At 55.4% G+C, this 26,359-nt stretch overlaps 1 protein-coding gene across 1 annotated transcript in view; it reads left to right on the plus strand.

Annotated features, from left to right (window-relative positions):
- The window catches only part of GLI2 (GLI family zinc finger 2), a 260,479-nt gene that overhangs the window by 203,485 nt on the left and 30,635 nt on the right, over positions 1 to 26,359 (plus strand). The window contains exons 4-5 of the mRNA XM_050750440.1: positions 12,575 to 12,777; positions 16,562 to 16,747. Coding sequence (XP_050606397.1) covers positions 12,575 to 12,777; positions 16,562 to 16,747 — 389 coding nt within the window. The remainder of the gene's footprint in view (positions 1 to 12,574; positions 12,778 to 16,561; positions 16,748 to 26,359) is intronic.

Here is a 26,359-nt window from a genome sequence, read left to right on the forward strand (position 1 = left end):
ACAATTTTATAACTTAATTTCCCTACCAAAACGTCAGTGTTTACTTAGTAAGAAATCTGCTCTTTGTCAACTGAAAACAGTGATTTCTTTATTACGGCTCTGCATAGGGAGTGACAGCTGAAAGCTGGCCAGGTCTGGTATGGTGTCCGGGTCTGTAATGGGAATGGGGTGAGTGCAGGTCGAATGTATGGGATGGTGTCTGTTGCAGATGGCCTGGAGGGAGCCTGGACAACAGATAGATGTTGTGGCCAAGAGGACCCATGGAGTGATCATGTAGACGACTGAGTCCCAGATGCTTTCCAGCAGTCACACACGTTCACCACCACCACCAGCCCTGAGTTCCCCACCAGCACCAGCCCTGCAGCCGTCCTGCTCCCAGAATCCCTATCCACTCAGCCAACTTAAACCGGAGCCTACTTCTACCCAGCCATCCTTTTAAAAAAACAAATTGGTCTTATTAATTATTGAAAACACGCAAAAGAACAACAAAAGTGGCTGGGTGTGGTGGCTCACGCCTATAATCCCAGCACTTTGGGAGGCTGAGGCAGGGGGATCACCTGAGATCGGGAGTTCGAGACCAGCCTGGCCAACATGGCAAAACCCCGTCTCTACTACAAATACAAAAATTAGCCGGGCATGGTGGTGGGCACCTGTAATCCCAGCTACTGGGGAGGCTGAGGCAGAAGAACCACTTAAACCCAGGAGGCGGAAGTTGCAGTGAGCTGAGATGATGCCATTGCACTGCAGCCTGGACAACAAGAGCAAAGCTCCATCTCAGAAAAGAAAAGAAAAAGAACAACAAAAGCATGTTTAAGATATCTGAGTAATTATGACATATACACCCTTACTGTATCCCCTGCTCACTCTAAGTACTGGGGACATGCCAGCACATTTGAGGTCCCATGTGCTCCCCATTCTCCTGCCTCAGTTCCTCCCCACCCCACCATTCTTTGGGATTCGGAGTTTATCACCCCTCACATCTATGACAGTTTGACCTTGTGTCTGACTCCCCTAATAATATATTAATTTGTTTTGCCTTGTCGTGCTTTATATACATGGAATCATTGCAGAGGTATTCTTCGGGAACTTGCTTTCACACTCGGCGTTGTTCTGAAGATTCTCCCGCTAATGTGTGGGGCTCTTCATTCATTTGTTTGGGCTGCTCTGAGGCAGCCTGTGTTGACTGGCATTTGGGATGTGTCTGTTTTTGCTAATTTGAACATGACTGCAGAAACACTTTTATGCCATCCTCTGGGCCCCAAGTGTGGGGTTATTTAAAGTAAATGCATGTCTGGGAACGGAAATGCTGAGTCACAGGGGATTCATGTTCTCACCCTCCTAGACATTGCCAGACTTCGCCCGCTGGTTTTGCCAACACTCACTCCCACCAGCAGAGTTTGGAGCTGGCCTCGCCCCGTATCTTTGTGATATCCTTGTCCCATCCCTTTGGAGGTGATAGCCTCTACATTTTAATTTTTGCCAAGATGAGTTTTTTCTGTGATTCTAATTTTCTGTTTCCCTTATTACTAGTGAAACTTGAGTGTTCGTTCACATGTTTATTGGCCACTAATGTTTCCTTCCTGGGAAATGCCTGTTTGGCTATTTTGCCCATTATTCTATGAGGTCGTCTTTTTCCCATATTTGAATAAGTATTTTGCACACTAAGGTTACTCCTTCTGTGGTTAGCAATATGTGCCGTGAATATCCTCTCCCAGTTTGTGCCTGGTCTCTTCACTCCCTTGATGGCAGGTTTGGGTGAAGAGAAGTTCCCATTGTAAAGTAGCTCAGGTAGGTTACCGACATTTCTACTACGGTTTTTCCCTACATGTTCTCCTCACACCCAGATGTCTGGTCAGGCCTTCAGCCTCTGGACTATGGTGGCTGTTCCCCAGTACAGCATGCCCTTGTTCAGCTCTTCTCCCTCTCAGAACACCAGGCCTATACTACTCACCACCTCCATTCCATTCTCTTGTAAGAGTCTGGGCATTGTTCAGATGCCACCTCCTGCAGGAAGCCCTCTCAGATTGCACCAGCAGAGTGGGTGAATTCTTCTCCTCCCACCGCTCTCCCTGCCCCAGCACCCTGTGTGCTGTTAGAAGCCTGCAGTCAGTGTCCATTCTCTCTGTGACCCCAGAGGTCCTGGCATGGTGATTTGGCCAAAGCACCAATGTGAACTATGGGATTGAGGGCCCGTGATTTCCTGAGCTCGTGGCTGGTCTTGGGAGTGCCTGCCAAGCAGCAGCAGCCTGTCTTACCATCACCATGGCTTCATGGGCACTCACGTGGTCTGCTGAGATCTCTGCACTTGTGGATTCAGAGTAGACCTTGGGAATGTGGGGCACAACACTTGTCAGTCAGGTTTGCAACCACCTGCTCCCTCACTACCTGGGTGCATGCAGGGCCCTGGCCAAGTCTGCCTCAGACCCCCAGCTCCCCACCATCAGTGCCATCAGAGGCCCATGCTCAGTAAACATCGGCTGATCGGGGAGAGTGATGTGTGGACCCAGACACGTATCAGCAATGAACGTCTGATCACTGTGGCCTCAGCTCCCGTGCGCAGAGCGTCCCCATGAGGACAGACTGCCACCAGACACGCAGGAGAGTGTAGATTGACAAAAGACATAGGCTGCGCTTCAGTTTGAGGAAGGGACAGTTTTCCATTGTTTTCCAAAAGAATTTGCTGCATGGCTCTTAAAAAATGCAAATCCCCTTAGTACTTTTTGGAAAGCACTTGATTTCTAGAACTTTTTAAACAAATGTATGGGAAACGGTAAGCAAGCTTGCCAATGTACAGTTTCACCTACGAAACAAAACAACAAAACCCAAACCAACAAACGAAAACCCTGGGGAGGAGATTGAATTCCATCCAGAGGAGCGTTCTGGAGCTCTCTTTCTATTTGTCGGTAGAGCCGAGGCTGGCAGGAGCTGGCCTTGCTCTACAGGGAGGCCCTGGGAGAGCAGACACATGCACGCCCTGTCCTGGCAGTAAGAAGTTCCAGTTTGGGGAGGAAGAGAGGCAAGGCGAGCTCTGGGGACTCCAGCTTCCTTTCCAGCAGGTCAGTGGGCCCTGAGGATGCCTGCCCAGCATTTCTGAGAAAGTGGGCACCTGGTCCTGAGCAGCTCAGCAACAGCAAAAAGATCCCAGCTTCTCCACTCTGGAGCTCCGTGGACCCCACCCATGGCCCTGTGATCCTGGTGGGTGGTAGGCATCCTGGTCCAAAGGCAGGGCTGGTATACGCAAGCCAGTGGTTCCAAGGCAGGAGGAAATGGCGTGCTGGGGCTGTGTGCTGGGTGGATTCTGGCTATGGGGAGTCAGTGACCATGAAATCCAGGCAGTGGGTGGGAAAGCCTGCTCCAGAGCCCTGTGCACATGGGAGTAGGAACGCAGGGCTCAGACACCTTCCTCCACCCCAACATGGGAGTTCCCCTTCCCTGCCAGCCTGCCTCAAAGGGAGCATCTCCTGGAACTTGGGTTATTCCTAGCAAATAACACAGGAGCCCTGCTAAGAGTTTACTCTCAGAAGAATGATGGCAACAATGACGGTGATGTCTGCCACCTCCCTTTAGGCCAATGCAACACGTTTTCCATGACAAGTTCATTTCCTGGGGCTGCTGTAAACACAGTACCACAAACTCAGTGGCTTCAAGCGATAGAATGTGTTCTCTCAGTTTTGGAGGTCAGAAGTCCAAAATCAGTATCACTGGACCAAGATCGAGGTGTCACCAGGCCGTGTGCCCTCAGAGGCCCCCAGCGGAGACTCCACCCTTGCCTCTCCCAGCTTCTGGTGCTGCCAGCATTCCTCGGCTCCTGGCCATGTCCGTGTAGTCTCTGTCTCCCTGTTGCATGGCCATCTCATCGTCTGTGTCTCCGATCTTACTCTGCTGTCTTAAAAAGACCCCATGATGGCATGTAGGACCCACCCATGTGGCCCATAATCTCCTCATCTCCAAATCCTTGCCTTAACCACATCTGCCCAGTCCCTTTCCCCAGTAAGTTCTCGTTCACAGGTTCCGGGGGCACAACATGAACATATCTCTGGGAGATCTCATGAGCCCCCCACATGCCTTCCCTCTGCTCCTCAGACAGATTTGTAAGATCACTATTATAACCGTTCAGTGAGGGCACATGCACGCTCCCAGGCAGGAGTGAGCTGAGCTGAGCTGGGACCCACGTCTTCCGCAGTAGTGTCTGTGCTCTTCTCTGGACACACTACCTGCTTTGTTCATTCATTCATTCATTCCTTCCTTCCTTCCTTCCTTCCTTCATTCATTCATTCAACAGACATGTATTTGAGCATGCTCTATGTCCCTGGCATGTGCAGGGCCAGGTACAGGGCCAGCAAGTGAACAGAAACGGATACAGGAGACAGGGCGCACGTGAGCTCGCAGCTGAGGACATCTGGTCATCAGCTGAGATGGACGTGCTCAGGTCAGGGGAAGGAGCCACCAAACGCAGAAGCACCGCAGGAGGATCCTGACCTTGACCTGGGGCTAGGGAGCGCCTTGGGTGAGAGGTCCCTGAGCTGGCACCTCTGGGAGGAGAACAGGGGTTAACTGGGTTAAGGGATGAAGAGGGAAAGGGCATGACTGGAGGTGCAGACATCAAGGGGCAAAGCTGTGAGGGGCAAGCATGGCCTGTGCCAAGGACCAGAGAGTGGCGTACAGGACACAGAGGGAAGAGGCAGGCCGTCGCCACATGGGATTGTGGCCCTTCACCTGCTGCCACTGAGGTCATAAATCACCCCGAGAAGCAGGCACGTGGTGAGGTTTGTAGGCTCATACCCCCAAGTGACTGGACCTCCTTTTCTTTTCATCAGCAACAGCCCTTGGACCAGTCTGGGGGCACCTGGGTCCCTGTGTTCCCACCTGCTGCTGCCGCTGGCCTCACCATGGCCATGCCACTGGTGCTTTGGGACTCAGCAGTGCTATCTGTTAAATGGGACACGAAGGACCTGTTCCTGCCTGTGTCTGGCCCCAATGACCAGCACAGATCTCAGAGCAGAGCCATCTCTGGCATGCCGAGGGTGGGCTCCTCCTCTGGCTCCGACCCCCTAGTGGGACAGCCCACCCTGATGACTGGTGCTGAGTCTGGGTGAGTCAGCAGCCCTCAGCTCCACATTGTTCAGCTTCTCCAAACAGGCACCAAGGCTGGGGCGTGGGGGCCTCAATCCCTGCACTTCCTTCGCTTTCTCTCACACCTTGAGGAACACGCCGGTTCTTGCCCCCGCACCTTGGCTTAGGCAGTGCTCAGGCCAGACGCCCTCCCTTCTCCCCAGCCCTCAAAGTCTTACTCGTTTCTCAGGCAGAAGCTACACACCCTCCAGGTACACATCCCCCGTCATTCTCGCTCCCAGAGGAGCACCCACTCTAAGGGTCTGGCATGCTCACTTAGGCCCAGCCAGCTGCATGCTGAGTGACACGTGGCTGTGCAGGGTGCTCATTACCTTGACCTCTTCTTTTCTCTCCCACCAAAAATCTCACGGCAGCAGATGGGGAAGGGTCCTAGGATTTGATGCTGAAAGGTGTGGGCTGGGTCTACCCCACTCTCTGAGCTGCTTCCATTTGCTCATCTGCTAGATGACAGGGGTGAGCACTAATTGAGCACCTACTAAGTGCCTGGTGCTACACTGCATGCTTTCCATGCTTGGCTCATCCTACCTCAGAGCTGCCCCACCTGCAGGCAAGGGATCCTGAGGCTCAGGGCACATAGCTGCAACCGCACCAAAGCCGTGATTCAGACCGAGATCTGTGACTTCAGGGTCCAGGTTCTGCTTACCAGTGGGGGTGGCCCCCTCAGCCTGCACTGCCCCAGAGTCACCTTGGCGACCAGCTGAAGTTATGCCTGCCAGGGGACCACCAAGCCAACCTTCTCGAGAACTGAGACAGCAAGGGCGGAGCCAGCACCAGCCTGCATCTGGGTGGACCATTAGAGATGTCAGCGTGCCCGATCCGACTTCACAGAGGCAGAGAGGCTGGCCTCTACTCCGGCTCTGCCACCTCTAGCTCTGCAGCCGTGGGCAAGTCACATGACTTCCTTGAGTCTCAGTTTCCTGGTCTGTAAAATGGAGATAATGAAATCTGCCTTGCAGGCTTGCTGGATGTATTGCACATAGTAGGTGTTTTGCAAATGCTGACGACTTTGTCAGCAGCAGCAGCGTCCCTGTGGCAGCATCCACAGGGTTAACACAGCAGCCGTCCAGTGACACCTCAGTCTACTTTGTCCATTCTCCCTTTTCTCCTCTTCCTTACTTCCATTCTTCCTTACTTCCCCTCGCCACCATGCTGACCCTTGGACCTGGTCCTGAAGTCCCATCCAAGGGCTTTGCCAGGGATCTCCCACTAGGGAAGGAAGGAGAGAGGGAAGAGGAAGGATCCTGCTAAGGAGAGGCCTTTCCTGGCTCTGCCCGCAGCCTCCTGGGGCAAGGACCCCATCATGGCCAGCAGGCCAGAACCAGCATCGGGAAGAAGCACAGGCGTCCTCCACTGCGGCAGAGTCAGCCGCGAGGCCGGGCTCCTGCTCTTTGTTGCTGCTGCCGCTGGTCACTAACACGTGCACAGCACACACACACACACACACACACACACACACACACACACAAGGAGGAGGGGCTTTGATTGGTTGTTCTACTTACCCAGTGTCCGCTGCTGTGCCTCATGCCCAGACACAGAAGGACATGCCCAGCTGCACCCTCCAGCCTCGGCCACTGTGGGCAGGATGTCCAGGGACCCTTTCCTGTTCTGCGGGTGGGTGGATGGACAGGTCCGAGCAGCTATGGCTGGGGTCTGCCTTGCAGGGTGCCAGGCCCGGGATCATTCTGGGCAGTGGGAGGCTGTGTGGGTCAAAGCCTGCCTTGACAGGCCTTGGCAGTTCCCTGAGACATAAAAACTTAACTCCAAGTGATTCAAACAAACAAACAAACAAATGTCTTAGCTTACATAACTGAGAAGGCCAAGGATGCTAGCTTTAGGCAGAGGGGCTCAAATTAAGACACTGGCTCTTCATGTCTCAGCTCTGTTGTTCTCTGTGTCATCTTCCTTCTTGGGCTCTCCTCTGATGGCCTCCAGCAGCCCCAGGCTTGCACCCTACCAGCTCAGCAACCCTTGCAGACAGAGAACCAAAGACTCTAGCCAAAGCTGCTGTCTTGGGCACATGCCCGTCTCTGAACTGATCACAGTACTAGCGATATGGGATACGTTGATCAGCTGGGCTCAGGTCACGTGTCCCCTGCCCAGAGCAGCAGAAAGGAAGTGGGTTCAATATAGACCCAGCCCAAAGCACTCTGTGGGCTGTGCCCTGTCCCTCAGGCATAACTTTCATACACACACACACACACACACACACACACACACACACACACCACACAGCTTTGTGCTCCAGCCTTTCTTTGCACATGCTGCTTCCTTTGTTGGTAATGCACTACCTCGTGAACTCCTGTTCATCCCTCAAGACCCAGCCCTAATCTCATCTTCTCTGAGAAGCCTTCCTGCACACTTCCGGGCAGAGTTAGAGAATCACTCCTCTGCCGGAGCCCTTATCATACTGCCCGGTAAGTACCTGATTTCATGGGGCTGCCTCTTTCCCCCTGGGCTCTGAGCTCCCTGCAGGTCATTAGGCACAGCCCTGTTGGGAGTGTGAACAAATATAAGAAGGAACAACTGGTGGCTCAGATGAGCTCAGAGCTGGACTGAGGGGAGAAGGCAATGCATAGGAGCAGTGTCCTGAGCTGAGAGTCCTGCAGAAGGCCTGGCTGTGCCGCTGGTTGATTGTGCCATGGGAGTGTGTGAGGGTGTGCCCATGTGTATCTGTGATGTAGGAGACTGTGGCCATCTTTTAAATTGAGCTCATGCAGTTGGCTCCTCCTCCCATCCAAAAGGTTGTCTCTTTGAGTCTCTGCCCAGCTGTCAGAATTCAAGGCCTGGTTGGCCACGGCTCACACCAAGGCTTAGTGCCTGCAGTACAGCAGTGTGGAAATGGAAGAAGAAAGGGAGGTTGCTGCTGGGGTCGGCCTGAAGCGGTGGCTCGGACTTCACCAGTAGTCGCCTTTCCTGGTGAAGTCTCCACGGCTCGGTCGTCTGTTCACCAGCGCTGGCAACACCCAGCATGATGAGACCCTCAGCTGCAGCCTGGGATGGGGGCAATTGTCCAAGAAAGAGGGGCGCTGGACCCTGAAGGACCTGCTGTGTGGTTTGGCAATGCTGGCGTGTTTCAGGGCTGCTGGGAAGCGCCCTCAGGCCCCACATGTTGTGTGATGCTGGCAGTTCTGCCTGTTCTGGCCCGTTCCTCGGGCTGTGTTTGGTCTGTCAAAATGACCACCTCTGGGAACATGTGTGCCCCTGGATCCTTAGCGGTCATCACAGCACAGTGGGGTGGGGGGTTCCAGCTCCCAACCAGAGCAGGGTGGGATTGTGTGTGATGACCAGGTAGGGGTGGGATGGGGACCGGAGACAGAGAAGGAGCTGAAACAATTGGGAGAAAGCTCTCCTGGCCTCCCTGATCCTGCCCACACCCTGAGCCCTGCTCGCCACCAACCAGCGTCATCAGGAACACCCACTTCCCTGCCAGGGCACAGGCAGGGGCTCCAGCCCAGCCCCCTCTGGGTTGGTGATGGTTCTACCACCTGCTATCTGAGCACCCTTGGCCAAGGGACCTGGCCTATCTGAGGGTGTTCCCATCTGCAAGATGGGCATGAAGTGCCTGCGTTGTGAATGTTTTATTTGAATTCATAAAGGAAATATGTGCATGTGCCCTGCCGATGGCTGGCACACAGTCAGCCCTACCCTGGGGAGATGCCACATAAGAGCACGGCTGTGATCTTACTGGCCCTATGCAAAAAAGACATCACGGGAGGCTTCCTGGAGGAACTGTCTAGACAGTCACTGATGGCTACGTTGGCCAATGGGCCTGTTGTCTCAGGTATTGTGTGCCCTGGGTTCCCCAGCCAGCAGACACTCTATATTCCAAGTTGGCTTGTTGCTGAGGAGGGAAGGAAAGGGAGTTAACGTATATAAAGCCCCTACCAGGTGCCCAGCCCTGGTCTTTTCACACTACCCTGGTGAGGCACCAGAGAGGAGCAGCATTCTGGCTGAGGCCACACAGCTAAGCGGGAAGGATTAGTGAGCCAGCGCCCTCGAGGGGACAGGCAGTGCCAGGTGCAGTGTCCTGCCCCACCCCGCTGCATCTCGGTAGCATTTGTATCTGTCTCCGGGGGATGGCTCTGTGGCTCCGATCCCCCTCTTCCAGGCCTGGCACTGCAGCCTTCCCTGGCACAGGGGAAGAGCAAGGGTTGCTCCGTACCCTTGAGTTGAACCTGTTGTGGGGCTGGCCTGTCTCTCCACTGCCTCTGACAGAACCTGTTCTGGGGTAGGACAGTGGCCTCTCCCAGTTTCCTGTCTGGTCACACCAAGGGAACAGGCAGTCCTGGACAGCGGTGCTGATGGGGCAGGCAGCGCCTGGATGAGGGAGTCCCAGCCCGGGAGTGAGGCCCGCTGGAGAGCCTCCTGCTTGCCTCTCACTGGCCGCACAGCGTGGAGAGTGACTCCCCTGTCGACGCAGTGTGCTCGTGGTCAAGTGCAGTGGTTGGTGCCATTTTTCCATACCCACCTGTGGGGCACACAGCAGATGCTTACTTCATGGGGGCTGCCGTGAGGATATAGTCCAGGCGCCCCTGCAGAGACCCCTGGACATCCCTACAGAGCCCAGGGCCTGAGAGAGGAAGAGGCCACCCTGGGCTACACCTGGGCTCCTGATTCCCTTGGTGATGCACGCGGTGGGAAGAGGGAGGTGGAGTCTACCTTCCCCGAACCGTGGCAGCTGCACTGTGGAGACGCAAGTCCCAGTTCCTCCATGTGTGACCCAGGCCCCACCTGCCACCTTCAGGCCCAGCTGCCTCCATGGCAGCCCCAGACAGTGGTGTGCATGTGGCCGTGACAACACCTCACTCCAGGCCTCTCAGGGGAGGCTCACCTGGCCAGTGGGATCTGGGTCACCTTGGCCAGACTGGGCCTGCAGTGTGGCCTCACCATGTAGCTTGAAATCCCCATGTGATCACTGGCTTTCACAGGGGGACTCAGCTGTGGTTGGCACACCCCACAGGGTAACCCTGGTGCCAGGGAGGCTGGCATTCCTGGGACCTAAGAAAGCCACCTAGGGCCACCGGCATCTGATCACAGGCTACTGTGACCTCAAACCCTGGCTGGCATCCTGCAGACTCTGGGAACCTGCTCTGCCTGGAGTGTCTGGGGAGGACCGAGGAGTCAGGACAGGAGGCACCTCAGCTATTCTCCCAGCCTGTAGACACCCTACGTTCTGCTGAGCCGCACTCAGCCTTCCAGAACTTGTATCCTTCAGCCCAGGTCCGCCCCCAGGAGCCACACAGAGGTGATGTCCCAGAGCCTTCTCTTCACAACCCGCACATCCCATGGCAGGATGTGAGTGTCATCCTGCTGCAGTCACAGGCCGGAGCCCACAGGACCTGCCCTGAACCAGGGATGCCTCAGCCTAGCCCCACTTCTCCTCTCCCGGGCACACATAGCAGCCCCTTCCTAGGCTAAAGCTATCTGTTAAGCCCCCCACATTTCATGCCGTTCCCATGCACAGGCACCCACCTCTACAGGCAGGCTGTGAGTGAGAACACCTTGAGGTTGTGACTTGTGACTTATTCCACAGTCTCCCTCCCATGGTGCTCAGTGGCTGGCACACAGACATGTGGCTGACACTGATTCTGAAGGTACCTCTGAGCACCTGCATGGCGCCAGTTCCTTGCCGGTGCTGAGCATGCAGAAGTGCCTCAGACATGCCCTGCTCCCAGGCAGAGCCCGGGAACCTGGGAGATGCACCTGTCAGCCTGAGCCTGGAACAGTGCTCCCTAGGGGAGCAGAGAGAAGGGATCTTGAGGCAAGAAAAGGGGCTTCAGGGAGGGTGCCACCTGCTGGGCCGACAGGGATGAGGAGTTTGCCGCCACAGTATAGGGTGCAGGAAGGCATTGGAGGCCAAGGATTGGCGTAGGCAAAAAGACAGAAGCAGGTTCATGGGATCTACACGAGCAGAGCAGTCACGTCTGCTGAAGCTAGACAACCAGGCCGTGGAAGACTCCCTCCAGGCCCGGCGCAGCGGCCTCCCAGGGGGAAGTTTGTGAAACCCAGATGTGAGGACATCTGGATGTCACCTGTTTGGGTCCTGGTTTGTACTGTACTGTAAGCCTAGTTTTCATGCACTATTGAGCATGATCAGTAATTATCTCTGGTCTGCTCAGCCAACAGACAAATCATTTCCTCCCTGAAATAACCGATCCCAGCAGTGCCCTTTCACACGTCCAGCGACAATCCAGTGTGAAAACGGTGAGGGCCTCCCGGGCACTGCTGGGTTAGCCCTCAAAGTGTGGTTCTAACCCTGTAACAGCAGTTCTCCTTTCATGACTGCCTGCCGTGTCTCTGGCACAGTTCTGGGGACTTTCATCCTCACGACAACCCTATGAAAAAGACACTACTGTTATCCGAGTTCCGCAGATGAGGAAACTGAGGCTCGGAGAGGTTACGGTGTGATTCGGCTGGGATTCTAACCCAGGCTTGTCTGACTCTAACACACTCTCTTTTCTTTGCACAATGTCAAATTATGGACTGAAGAAATCAAAATGAAATCTTGGTAAATGTGGTTGCTGGTGACTTAGCTGTGGTTTCGCAGCTGTTTCACCGTAAAGTCTGATTCATCTTTAATGAGTGAGTTTTGGAGTAGATGACCTCAAAATACACCTACAGCTGTGTAGAGGCCCCAGGTCAGCAGACCTGACATAAGGGCCCGAGGTCACATTGAGTGGATTCCATGACTCTTGGTGGGCAGATTGAGGGACATGAGGGTGGACCCTGGCCATGCCAGCCCAAGCCAGGAGCACCAAGCCAAATGCACACCTGACTGTTGGGGCATCTGAGAAGGGTGGCTTTGTTAGCGCTAGGAGGAATTCCATGGCGAGGAGATATTCCAAGATTTTAGTTGGGGCTCACCAATTTCAAAACTCGCCTTGAATCCTCACCCTGAGGCCGAGCTGGTCACACCAACAACCAACCATCCAACTGAAGCCAGAAATTCTCCACTTGCAGGGCATCTCCTGATCCCCCTGTCTTTTTCACATATCCTGTTAGCAGTATGAGCTCTTTGCGTTTTACCTGTGGTATTCGTATTTTCATATTCTTTTTCATACATGTTTCTAGCACACAGGCCTGTGCCCGGCCTCGAGGAGGCACTGGGGAAGCCACAGTGCAACTGTGACGTGTGGGCGGCCAGGTGTGCCTGTGCTCCAGCAAGTCCAGTCGCGGGTGCGAGGTCCATTCTCCAGCGTGGGACTGGCGGGTGGGCGCACGCACCAGCCTGGAGCTTTCAGTCTGCATTCGCTGGCTGATGCTTGAGAGTTCGGACTCTAATTCACAGATGACCAGGGGATGTCGGTGTAGCAAATAATAAGTGCAGGTTGTTCTGGAAAGTCTTTCCAGGAGAGACAAGGACTGTCCATGTCGGTTTTGGGGTCTTGGTGGGGTCCCCTCTGTGTCCTCCTTCTTAGACGGCTGTCCATTGTCTCTGCAGGCCCCCCGCCCTGAGCGGCAGCCCTGTCATCTCTGACATCTCCTTGATCCGGCTTTCCCCGCACCCGGCTGGCCCTGGGGAGTCCCCCTTCAACGCCCCCCACCCGTACGTGAACCCCCACATGGAGCACTACCTCCGTTCTGTGCACAGCAGCCCTACGCTTTCCATGATCTCTGCGGCCAGGGGCCTCAGCCCCGCTGACGGTGAGTAGGGTCTGGGGATGGGAAGGGGTAGCTAGGGCATTGGGGCAGGGCACAGCCAGCCTCTCTCGCACTAACACTGTCAACTCCCCAGCCTTGGTCTCCTTGAACAGTGACCAGGCTGGCGTTCCTTCACACTACTTCCAAACCACAGGTTTTTGGTTTTTATGCTCATTAAAGAGCACTTGGTAAGCACTCTTTTGCATGCAAATCATATATGATTTACCGTAATAATAACAGTAAGGGGCTATCCAGGTAGGTCCTGTGTAGCTGAGAACCACTGGTTGTAACCAACCAAAGTCTGCAGGAGCTGGTGTTAGGAAAGGGGATGTTGTGTTGGGGTGTCTCATGCAGAAGGAAGGCGGAGTGGGCTGGCTGCTGCCTGCGTCTCTGTTAGATCTACCCCTTGCGGGTTAACACAGGAGGCCTCCAAGTGGCAGCCCAGGCCCTGGGGCTCCGGGGATGAAGCTGTGGCATTGTGTCTCTCAGTTCAGATGCTTGACAGAGAAAATTGATTGGCCCGGCTCAGAGATCAGATGGCCACCCCTGGTGTGACTAATTTCAGCCAGAAAAGGGCAGGGTCACATGGTACAAATATGTCTTTATATGTATGAAGCAGATCTAAAATTTTATACTTCTAGTCCCCACCCACCCCACCGACAGACACATGCAGACACATATTAGTAACCCAGACATTTGGGGGCCAGTCCCACCCATGCCGTCTCCCTGGGAAGTGCAACCCCACCCATAGTGTGGCATGGCCCTGTGCCACCCCTGACAGTGCTGCTCGCCACTCATTGTCCCCATCCTTGAAAGCAACCCAGTGCATCTTCTCAGAATACACGAAGCTGAGACTTGACCTCTCAGGCTAGAGGACATCTGCAACTTGAACTTGAGAGCCCCATGGGCAGAGGCTCTGGGAAATGTGGTCCCAGTGAGTCTCTTATCACTACCAGCATTCTCCCCCAGAGGAATGCATCCTCTTCCAACTGGTGGGTGTGACCATGAGTTGAAGCAGAGGCCTGGCTCTGAGAATGTGCAGGCTGGAATCTCACGATGAAAAGGAGGCTTCCAGTTTTCAAATGTGCAGAAAGCCTCCGTGAAGCGTTGACTCATCTTCCTGGCATGGAGGTTTCCCCTTTGCCTGGTCCTCACCGAAGAGAAACCAAACAAGGCAAATGGTTGTAGCCAGGGGGCTTGAAAATGGCTAGCCGGAATGTGGCACCATTCTGAAATGGCCCCTCAAAGTCAGAAGTCAGCCCTGAACTCTGCCTGTGTCACCTGTGTGGCCGTGACCAAGCTGGGGTGCCCTGAGGCCTGTGCTGCCTCTACGCCCGGCTGCTGTCTTGTGGACAGTGGGCCCAGCCCTGTCCACATCACTCCTGAGGTCCCAGTGCTGGGATTACAGGCGTGAGCCACCGTGCCCCGTCCATGACGGGCTGACCAAGAGCGAGAGGACACAGCTCACGTTCCAGATTCTGCCTGGCTCACACTAACACTGTCAACTCCCCAGCCTTGGTTCCCTCGGACAATGACCAGGCTGGCGTCCCTTCATACTACTCCTGAACGACAGGTTGATGCTCACACCTAGTATGGCAGCTGAGGGGTGCCACCCAAAACACAGGTCCACAGCCTAACCCCCAAACCTGTGGGCATTCCCTCATTTGGAAAAGCGGTCTTTGCACATGTCATTAAGTTAGGTCTCTTAAGCTAAAGAGATCATCCCAGATGATCCACACAGGCCCTAAATCCACTAACTGGTGTCCTTACAAGAGACAGACAGAGAAGGCAGACACAGTCACGCCCGTCCAGGGACACACACAGAGTCCCAGAGGAGAAGGCGATATGAAGGCAGAGGCACAGATGGGAGTAACATGGCCACAAGCAGGAAGCTGGCAACCAACAGAAACTGGAAGAGGCCAGCAACCATCTTCCCCTTAAGCCTCTGGAGGGAGCACGACCCGGCCAGCACCTCAATTTCAGATTTCTGGCCTCCAGAACTGTGAGAGAATAAAGTTCTGCTGTTTTAACAACAGTTAACACCAAGTTTATGCTGATCTATTACAGCATTTATCCCGGGAAACTAATACACATGGTAACAGGGCTTCCAGGGAAGAGGCAGATGGAACCTGGCTGCTCTCCCAGGGCCGGAGCCATGAGAGATGTCTGTGGGAGGAAGGAACAAAGCACCTCCTGGAGATGCTCAGGAACCAGGGACACTGTATTCCACTGACTGCAGTGTCGCCCATGAAGAGCTGGGTGGGCTGGGCACAGTGTCTCATGCCTGTAATCTCCGGACTTTGGGAGGCCAGGTGGGAGGATCACTTGAGCCCAGGAGTTCAAGGCTGCAGTGAGCTCAGAGCGCACCACTGCACTTCAGCTTGGGCAACAGAGTGAGATCCTGTCTCTAAAAAAAAAATTTAGAAAGGAGCTGGGGGTGGTGAGACAGAGCTGCCCCTGGACGAGAGGCCTTTGACCGATGGAGCACCATGCTATCTATGCATGAGTTCAAGATAGACACTGAGGTAGCTCCTGGAACACCCACGTACCCACCCACAGCCCCGCGACATAGATGGGACCCGGCTAATTTGCATGGCCCTGGCTCCCACAGGAAGTAGACCAGATACTCCGAGGCCTCATCAGCCCTTGGGCTACTAAGTGACCAAAGATGGCAGATTAGGCTCAAGAGCAGCTGGCAGGAGGTCTGAATTCGAGTCCTGTGTGCCCTGCTCGGTCCCAGCCCCAGAGCCTGCCGCGTGAGGTTTGGGAGGTCATTGGCGATCCGAGGCAGTGTTGGCCAGACCATGTGTGACTGGGGTCGAATGGGATCTCCAGGGAAGGTTTTGAGGGAAGTCGGGTAGGCAGCAAGGAGTAGGGGAGGGAACTTTGGGCATGGACAATGGAGGCAGAGGCTGTGGGCGATCAGCCTGGCAGAGGCCTGAACTCTTGGGAGATGCAACAGGAGATGGCGAGAAGGAGGCAGAGGAGGATGGCGGCTTCCATGGCCCGGTCTCCTCTCTCTGCAAAGCACATAAGAAAGCTCTTTTGGAATTTGTCGAGACTGCTAACAGAAAGGCTGCACTGCACAGTGGTTAGGAGCTTGCTTCCTGGATTCAGACTGCCCTCTTTGCACACCTGTGGACTCTCGATGGCGGTGCTAGGTTTCCAAGCTCCCATTTGTTTCCTGACATCATCCTGTTGAGGGCCAGCCTCCCTCAGATGCTCTGAATTTCATCCTCGCTGCCTCTTTCCTAAGCCCTGGGCAGGGCTGACCTCAGGGTTGAAGCAGACAGCCCCGAGGCTCTGCGCTGCAGGGATAAGGATGTGTGCAGGCCAGGAGCTTTATCTGGCCAGGCCTGGTGCCCTGGCAGGGATCTCACCCTGAATGTTCAGGCACAGACTGACCTGGCCCAGCCGCGTGCCGCCGAGGTGCCTCTGTTTGCACCTTCTTTTAACTTTGAAGACTCTGCTGGACTATGGATCCTGTTGACCTGGGGCTCTGGGATTCTGAGGGGCATGGAAGCAGAGTAGGGGAAGATTGTTTATGAATCTGATGAAATGGGGGAGTACAGAGGGCGGAGTTGGGCCTCCTTCAGCAGCAACACTGCAGCTCATGCCAGCCAGGCCCAGGCCCGGCACAGCGCAGACAGTGGGGCAACGGGGTGAAAGTGCCCAGGAGAGAACCCCCCACACCAGGTGTGCATTTCTCTTTGCTTTTTTTTTTGGCAGGAAAAGGCGCAGCCAGTGCCAGGTTCTGACGGCTTCTTTCTCTCCCCTCTGCCCACAGTGGCCCAGGAGCACCTTAAGGAGAGGGGACTGTTCGGCCTTCCTGCTCCAGGCACCACCCCCTCAGACTATTACCACCAGATGACCCTCGTGGCAGGCCACCCCGCACCCTACGGGGACCTGCTGATGCAGAGCGGGGGTGCTGCCAGCGCACCCCATCTCCACGACTACCTCAACCCAGTGGACGGTGAGTGACGGCCCCAAGGGGCTGAGGATGGGGCTAGCGGTCCCCTCTTGAGGCTGAGAAGGTCACTCGCTGTTTCTTTTGGGGACGAGGGCCCTTAAGGAGAGGTCGGGCTGTACCCCGATGCCTTGCAGAATGGCTGTCCACTGACACTGAATCTTTGGACAACACTTACTGAGTCACCACGGGCCAGGAAACATCGTAAGCATCGCAGACACCACAGCAAACGAAGCTGGAACTTACAGTGTGATGGGGAGAAACAGATGCTAAGCAGCTCTAGGAATTACATATGAAAGCAGCCCATTACAAATGGACCGGGGAAACAAAGCAGGGGCAGGGGAGTGAGCACTGGGTGAGTGGGGTGCAGTTTGGAATGGGGAAGTCAGAAGAAGCCTCACTGGGAAGTTGACATCTGGGGGCAAGTGCTCCAGGCAGAGGAAACTGCAGTGCAAAGGGCCTGAGGCAGCAGTGGGCCTGCCGAGCTCAAGAAACAGCCAGGAGGCCAGTGCCAGCCGTGAGGAGTGGGAGTGGGGGTGAGGCCAGAGTTTCCAGGTGGGGTCTTGCCAACCAGTGCTCCTCAGAAAAGACTGGCTTTCACTGGAGATGAGGCTGGGCAGAGGAGAAAAGAGAGCTGACTGACTCACACAAGGAACCTCCTTCCGTGCTCATGTGAGAATTGATTTGGGGGCAAGATGGAGGCAGGAGGTCCAGTTAGTAGAGGTGGGGAGAAGGGGCCAGGTCTCGGGAAGACCGTGAAGGTAGAACCACAGGATGTGCCCCCAGCTAGAATATAGAGTTGAGAGAAAGAAGGGAGTTGAAGTTGACCACAGGGTCTCGGGCCTGAGCATTTGAAGGATGGAGTAGTACTGAGCTGGGAGGCTATAGGTGGGGCCCTCATAGAAGGGAGGGAAGTCAGGTATCCTGGGTAGATGTTGCTTTTGGTGTCTGTTAGACACGAAGTCCTTCCCACCCGCCAAATGCCATCCTCACAGCTGCTTTCACAGGGACACCTGTGACCCTCTGACCGTGAGCCCTGGGATCAGCATGGAGCCTGTCTCAAGGAATAGTGGAGGGGGTGGCAGGCTCAGCACCCCCTCTCATCCCCTAGTCAGTGCCACTCCACCTGCAGGCCCTGGAGCCCTGGCCAGTGGCACACAGGGACACAGGGCAGCCAGTAGAGCCGGAAGCCACCGCCAGGGACAGGCAGGCGCCTCCCGAAGAGCCAGCCTCCTCGAGCCCTGCCTGGGGTGGTGGTTTCACTCCCTGATAGCCCACGGCAGGGAGACTGTCCTGCAGGGGCAGCCCTGGTGTCTGCAGGGCCGTTCAGCCTGTAGCAGGTTGGGGATTGGCTGGTGGGAAGTCACGTGGGACCAGGCAGGGCCATGAGATTCAGGGTGGGCTACTGCCTTTGGTCACCCCGACCCTCCCCCAGGGCTCTGTTCCAGGGGAGCCCTTCACTTCCCTAAGGCCTGGCTGAAATCTCGCCTCCTCCAGGAAGTCTCTCTGGAAGCCTCCTCCTTCGCTTTCCCCTGCCCCCTTCAGTCACTGGGACAGCTCCCTCCTCTGGCTCCTACTTCATTCTTTGCCTGGCCCACCTCATACTTACAGAGCCACCTCATATGGCTCCTCAGCTATCTTGAGCATCTTCTGCTTCCCAGGAAGAGTTTTGCTGAGAAGAGGGCGGCTGACCTCTGATGCTGGCCCCCTGGATGTGGTCCTCGCCAGGCCCTGATGGGAGGCCATAACATGCCTCAGTGATGCCACCAGAATTTGGTCCCTGTGTGTGTTCCGTTCTTCCTTGCCTTGCCCAGCATGGTGTTTAGTCCAGGATTAAGCACACCATCCAGATGTTCAACAACACCTCTCGGCTCTGCAGGACATCGACGTCCCTCTGAGTACACACACGCCCGTGTGCTCTGTTCCCCTCTCCTCTCAGCAGCCCTACATGGTGCTCCCACAAGCCACAGTGGGGTGTCAGAGGTGCTGAGAGAAAGTTGTGTGCTAGACACGCTCCTTGCCAATATTAGAAACCAAATAGCAGCAACCGAGTACATGAAGGATCATGTGCAAATTGTCACACCCAAATGTCAGCTTCTTCCAAGCAGGACCCCTCTTCCAAGGGCCTGAGGGTGGCACCAGGGCAATAGGAAAGTGGACGAGGCAGAGAAACCATGGCCAAGAGAGGTAAGATGAGGCAGGTGTCCCCACAGGGCAGGAAAGGCTAAACCAGGCAGCCAGGAGTCATCCAGTGATTTGCAGCATGAGCGTATGCTGTGTGTGTGTAAGTGTGTGTGTGTGTGTATGTGCACGCATGAGAGACAGTGAATTGGAATGCAGACTGCTTCTGTTCTGTACATTTACACACATTCTTCCATGTAACTCCCTTAGCCACCTTCTGAGGCTAGAAATACGCTCCTTACTCTAAGATGAGCCAATGGGCTCCCCAACATCTAGGCTTGCCCCAGGCCTCGCTCTGTTTGTTACCAGCACCGTCTGCCCTTCCCTGGGGTGCAGTTTCCAGCAGCACATGCACCTGACCAACCGTGAGCCCTGGCCCCAGGGAGGGCCAGCCAGGCCAGGTGAACTTGGGCTCAGCCCAGAGCAGCTGGGCCAGAGCCAGAGGGGAGAAGTAGTACAGTGAGCGCCAGGGCAGCCCTGGGTCAGGCCTGGCTGCACGGTGTCCTCCCTGTGGTAGCTGGGCTCAGAGGTGGTGACAGGACTGAAGGGCTGTGGAGTGGTGAGCCCAAGCCCTGCGAGCTGTGTGGATTAAACACATTGACTGAGATGGCACGTGTGAGCCTGGCCCAGTGCCTGGCATACAGCAGGTGCTGGAATAATGCTGGTGCAGGTCTCGTTCCACCAGTATATCTTTCCCTCTTTAAATCCACTCCCTCTTGCAGGATTCTGTGTCTTCATTGTAGGCAGCTCTGTCCATCTGCTGCCTAAACCCAGGTCCAGGTCCTCCCAGACCTTTTCCTTGCCATCTCCCATCCTGTCCCCCAGGCCTCCAAGTGTGTTGTGTCACCCTTCCCGGGCCAGCCAGTGACATGTCACCCTCATAGCACTGCTCCATGGCTGGTGCTCATCCAGCATTCCCATCTTTATCCTCTCTGCCATCCTGTGATCAGTCCGTGCCACTTCTAGCCCCCTCAGGATAAAATTCAGACTTTAGAACCCCCATCTAGAGGCCTTCCTCTCCAGCTCCTCTCTCCCCACCTGCACTGTGGTCTTGCCATGCACTGCCCCACCTGCAGGTCCCCAGATACCTCCCTGAGCTCGTCCCTGCACAGTGTCCTATGCATGGGGCCCTAGGCCTTCTCCTGAGACCCCACAAGAATCCAGCTCCAGGCCTCTCAAGCCACCAACTAGCTCCACTGTGCTAGTGGGACTCAAGGTGCCCCCAATTGGAACTGGCTGGGACATCTCCTTACATATGGCCAGATGGCCGGCCGCGCCAGGTCTGGGAGCACATCTGGCAAGGAGCGGGTCCTCTGTGTTGTTGGGTGAGTAAGTGAATGAGTGAATGGCACTTAGAAAAGACCCTGGAATGGAAAGATACGCTCCAGCTAAGGAAGGAAGCACTCGAGGAACGTCACTGTTGGCTCACAGGGGGCTGGAAGGGGCTGGGAGTGGTGTTGCCTTCCAGGCACTCAGCATTTGGCAGCCCCTGGGGCTGAGCATCTCTGGGAAGCAGCAGAGGAGCGCAGAGGTGAGCTCAGCAGTGGGCGCGAGAGCTCCCAGCCCTCCAGCGGCTGCTGGTTAACTCATCACACCCCACCCGCCGTGCCTTCTCCGCCTCCGCCTTGGGAACACATCTGGCTTCAGGACGCGGGGGTAGCCGGGAAGCATCACCAGATTCCAGAGCCGGCCTGAGCAGGGATATGGGTTTCTCTGGCTCCAGCATGGGCTGGGCGTGGGGACATTTTTCCTATCCATGGATTTCAGGAGCAGATGACTTCTTTCCCTTTGTTCCCAGTCAGTTACAATCCAAGAAAATCAGAGTAGTGCAGGATTATCCCTGTTTTTATTGCTACTTAATACATTTTTTCCAAAACCAGTTTTAACTAGAACCAGAACCTTCACTTCAACTTGTAAAAATGCTTTCCACACTTCCACTCAGCTCCGACGCCTGCGTGGACGGTTTCTCACGTATGTCTCTAGGAGACGCGGAACACAACACCAGCGCTCTCGGCCAGGCGGCTGAGGCTGGACCTGTCTCTGGGGTGTCCCCCGGCCCCTCCCCTCCCGTGAGCCGTGGGAGCCAGGGAGGTGTTTTCGGTGGGTGCCTGTTCCATGGGTCTGTGCCGGTCCCTCCCGGAAAGCTCCAGACCACCCAGCAGAGAATGTGATTGAGTGTTGCCACCAGCTTTCTTTTTGCCCAAATTCTCACTGAGAAAATTGTGTAGGTCATCCCTGGCGCCAGCAGTGCAGCTCAGGAGACCTGCGGAAGGGGCCTGGCTCTCTCTGAGGAATATGGGCTCACACCAGGAAGCCCCCATACACATCGTCTTGAGCACGTGAGCTCTGTGCAGGCGCAGGGGGCCTGGAGAGCTCATGGACAGCCAAGGAGAACAGGCCTTCTCTCTCTGCCTTTCTCTGTCTCTGTGTCTCATGCACACACAGTGGGTGATTCGGCAGGTGTTTATTGGGCGCCTTCTATGTAGCAGGCGGGTTCTAGGTCTAGGGACGCAGCGCATCATGAGCAACGCACAAGCCCTGCCTGCCTGGTGCCCGAGCTCCAGTGCAGCCCTGTGTGCGCTCCCGGGCGGGACCAGGAATACCTGTCCTGACCTGATGCCCCTCCTACCCCAGCCTCCTTTCTCAGCACCTTCATTCATGGTCCCAGAGGAGGGAGCACTGTACGGGAGAGAACTTTCCAGAGGCTTTGAATGTCCAGCCAAGGCATGGAGAGGGCTCTGCCAGGCAGCAGGGCGAGCAGGGAGAGGTGGGTGGGAACTCCATGTGGGTCCGCATCCTGCAGGGCCTTGTCCCCAGTACACCCGTTTGCAAACCACCAGCCCAATTTTTACCTTAGCTGAGTGCCACCTGCACAATTGTGTATTTAATAATAGTTTTTACCAGACTCACCTTTTTTTTTTTTTTTTTTTTTTTTTTTGAGACGGAGTCTTGCTCTGTCGCCCAGGCTGGAGTGCAGTGGCCGGATCTCGGCTCACTGCAAGCTCCGCTTCCCGGGTTTACACCATTCTCCTGCCTCAGCCTCCCGAGTAGCTGGGACTACAGGCGCCCGCCACCTCGCCCGGCTAGTTTTTTGTATTTTTTAGTAGAGACGGAGTTTCACTGGGTTAGCCAGGATGGTCTCGATCTGCTGACCTCGTGATCCGCCCGTCTCGGCCTCCCAAAGTGCTGGGATTACAGGCTTGAGCCACTGCGCCCGGCCCAGACTCACCTTTTGGGGTTAAATAAATGGTTCTTGAAATGGAACAATGTATGTTTTCCTGAAATGAAAAATCTAATCCCTGTCTGAGGAGGATGTTCCTGTCTCTGTCTCCATCAAATCTAAAATAGCCTCATCTGGGCCGTGTGTGGCCCTACATTTGGGAACACACTGCAGTGCTGGAAGAAAGGCCGGAAGCTAGAGAGGACTCGATGAGACTCTTGTGGGATTGAAAAGCCAAACCGTGCGTTCCTCCTGGGGCACTGAGGCCAGGGTGCTGGCAGGACAGAGGGACTTCCCAGGCTCTGATGAAAACCCACTGTCCCTGGTCTTCCAGTGGTGGGTGAAGGGCCATTTCCTCTTGTTCTTAACGGGGTCCTGATTTACAGCAGGAAGACAGGAGCGCGGTTGCATGGGAAGGTGATAGAGAACCAGTCGGGGAACCGAGGTCATCATTCTGCTGAGCGGCTCCCTGGAGAGCGGGGAATTCACCGGTTGTCACCCGGGCCCTAAAATGGAATTTTCTCATGTTATGCTGTTGAATATTGGTGATTTAACAACAGAACAGCCACCCCCTCCCGCCTCCACCACATTGAGAAGATTGAGATGTTTCCGATTGAACTGTTGTCTGTTTACAGCTCATACTTCCTCCAAGCCGTGCATTTTATTGTCATATCGACACTAATTTGGCTCGGATGTCACCTCCATTCTGACGCCCGTTCTTTATGTTGCCTGTGGATCCGGGGGGTTTTCAGAAACCAATCACATTGATCAAACCCAGAAAGGCAGGAATGCTGGTGGAGGGGCTGCCAGAGGCCCAAGTCAGGCAGGGATCCCTTGCCTAGCCCGAGACAGGAAGGGGAACCGAGGCAAAGGAAGCCAGACTGCAGGTCCCTGCGTGAGGTGGTGGAGCTGTTATATACAGGCACGGGCTAAGCAGTGTCTGTGGGTCATCTGGTAAACCCACACAGACTGTCCTGCCACATCAGCTTCATGAAGCTGCTTTATGGTGAGGAGCCTGCCGCGCAGCCTGTTTCTCTGTGTTCATCACTTAGCTAGGCCGTGGTCCTGGCAACTCTGAGCCTCTCTGCTCCGTGGCCCAGACTCTTGCTACTCCCCCATCAGAGGGGGTGAGAGGACTGTGGATGGCTAGGTGTGGGGGCATTAAGGTCCTCAGGCAAGATTTCCTTAGAGCATCTCCTCGGCGAGCTAGAAAATATCTGGGTGAGGGAGCTGGGCTATGCAGGGAACACATCTTAGCCAGTGAGGATTCAGGGTACCCGAGCCCCACCACCAGGCTGTGTCCTGCTGGCCTTGGTGACAGCACATCCCAGCCCCAGGCTGAGGATGGCATCTGGCACAGAGAAGGCTCCTGGGAGCCGGTGCCAGGATGATGCTCTCTTCCTGCCCCTCAGTCCAGGCTCCTGGGCACGCAGGTCTTGGGGGGATTCCCAGCCCCTCCTCCATGGAAATCCACCCACAGGTATAGATGATATGCTGGCCATCAGCCCATAGCACTCCTGGGGTGGGTGCTGGTAGCCCATCTTCTGCATGAGGCAACCAGTGATTGGCCCAAAGCTACCCAGTTCAGAGTGTGCAGGCAGCGTCGGAACCTGGGTCTGCCTGAGTCCAGGGCCTGTTCTTGCATCTCCTGCCCTTCCCACTGCCTCAGGAAAAGCACTGATCTCCCTCCTGAGCACCTTGGGATTCTCTAGAATAATCCTGCTTAGATGGCACTTTGCAAATCCTGACTGGTGCCTTGGAGTACCGTCTTCATCTCTCTCCTACCTGGTGAGCTCCATGAGGGCAGGGTCAGAGGCTTCCCTGCCTGGAGTCCCCATGATGTCCAGTCAATGCCTGGCATACTCTCAGAACTGCATGAGGGGCTGATGGATCAATGAATCAACACAGGAATGAGCAACAGAAAGTGCTAGTGGGTGAAGCAAGGTCCAGAGGCAGGTGGTGTCGGCGTCCACCCAGGTGAGGGTGGGCAGGTGGCCATTCACCCGTGGCTGACCGGCATTAAAACGGGCTCATCCACAGATGAATACTCCATGTTCCCGGTCATAAATCACAGGAGAAACCACGGGAAATGAGTGCCAGGCTTTTCTTTCTATTTAGTAATTTATCAAGGGAAGAAGCGCATTAATAAACATATTTCCCATGAGAGGCGGGGATAACAGAGATGAATATCACTGTCAGATTTGGCCTGTTTCCTCTTGTTAGGGGCACACGAGAGGGTGGGAATCCAAATATTAGCAGCAGAATCTTTTTTTAAAAAATGTGTTACAAAGATGTGTGTGTTTCTTACTTTATATCATGTTAGATGGTTTTTCCCCTCACATTACCGCATTTGCCACTCAGTTTGTAAGTAATAGGAGCCTTTCAGAGAATTCACTTTGGCATCTTTCTTTGAATTTCCTTTGAAGTGAGGATTGACAAGGAGTGGACTCAGTAAATAACCCAGAAGCTGAGAGGATGCCGAACGCAAGCCGATGAGTGAATGTCTGGTGACAGCTGTGTTGCTGCGTGGCCCAATCATCTTTCCTAGACTTGCTGCCCTTCACTCTATTATTGACTGGAGGCTTGCCCTGCCCCTTGGAACGGTCCTCCTAGCCCTTGAAGAAGCCACGTTCATTAGCAATTTCATGTTGGAATGCCTGCTGGGTTTTAGGCACTATTCTTGGCGTTCTATGTGTGTCTTCACGACAGCCCTGCAAAGCAAGCCACACTGCCCTGATTGTGGCATGGGGAAAATCAGGAAAATCAGATGGGGAAAGAGAGGCTCAGGAAAGCTAAGTAAATGTGCTCCAAGGAAGCCACAAAGTGACAGGCTTGACAGGGACGGTGGCAGAGGCTGTCTGTGTGCCTCTGCATCGTGTGTGTGTTTGTGTGTGCATCCACCTGGGTGTGTGTGTCCACCTGGGGTGTGTGTGTGTGTCCACCTGGGGAGTGTGTGTGTCCACCTGGGGTGTATGTGTGTGTGTCTGCACCTGGGGGGTGTATGTGTGTGTGTCCACCTGGGGTGTGTGTGTCCACCTAGGGGGTGTGTGTCCACTTGGGGTGTATGTGTCTCCACCTGGGGGGTGTGTGTCCACCTGGGGGGTGTGTGTGTGTCCACCTGGGGGGTGTGTGTCTCCACCTGGGGTGTGTGTGTGTGTCCACCTGGGGGGTGTGTGTGTGTCCACCTGGGGAGTGTGTGTGTCCACCTGGGGTGTATGTGTGTGTGTCTGCACCTGGGGGGTGTATGTGTGTGTGTCCACCTGGGGTGTGTGTGTCCACCTGGGGGGTGTGTGTGTGTCCACTTGGGGTGTATGTGTCTCCACCTGGGGGGTATGTGTCCACCTGGGGTGTGTGTGTATGTGTGTGTGTCTCCACCTGGGGTGTGTGTGTGTGTCCACCTGGGGGGGTGTGTGTGTGTCCACCTGGGGGGTGTGTGTGTGTCCACCTGGGGTGTGTGTCCACCTGGGGTGTGTGTCCACCTGGGGGGTGTGTGTGTGTCCACCTGGGGTGTGTGTCCACCTGGGGGTGTGTGTGTGTCCACCTGGGGTGTGTGTCCACCTGGGGGGGTGTGTGTGTGTCCACCTGGGGGGTGTGTGTGTGTGTCCACCTGCGGTGTGTGTGTGTCTCCACCTGGGGGGGTGTGTGTGTGTGTGTGTCCACCTGGGGGGTGTGTGTGTGTGTGTCCACCTGCGGTGTGTGTGTGTCTCCACCTGCGGTGTGTGTGTGTGTGTCCACCTGGCGTGTGTGTGTGTGTGTGTCCACCTGGCGTGTGTGTGTGTGTGTCCACCTGGCGTATGTGTGTGTGTGTCCACCTGGCGTGTGTGTGTGTGTGTGTGTCCACCTGGGGGGTGTGTGTGTGTCCACCTGGGGGGTGTGTGTGTGTCCACCTGGGGGGTGTGTGTGTTCACCTGGGGTGTGTGCGTATGTGTCTCCACCTGGGGTGGGTGTGTATGTCCACCTGGGGTGTGTGTGTGTCCACCTGGGGGGTGTGTGTATGTCCACCTGGGGTGTGTGTGTGTGTGTGTCCACCTGGGGTGTGTGTGTCCACCTGGGGGGTGTGTGTGTGTCCACCTGGGGGGTGTGTGTGTGTTCACCTGGGGTGTGTGCGTATGTGTCTCCACCTGGGGTGGGTGTGTATGTCCACCTGGGGTGTGTGTGTGTCCACCTGGGGGGTGTGTGTATGTCCACCTGGGGTGTGTGTGTGTGTCCACCTGGGG

Source organism: Macaca thibetana, chromosome 12 (genome assembly GCF_024542745.1).
Source record: "Macaca thibetana thibetana isolate TM-01 chromosome 12, ASM2454274v1, whole genome shotgun sequence".
Lineage (NCBI taxonomy): Eukaryota > Metazoa > Chordata > Mammalia > Primates > Cercopithecidae > Macaca > Macaca thibetana.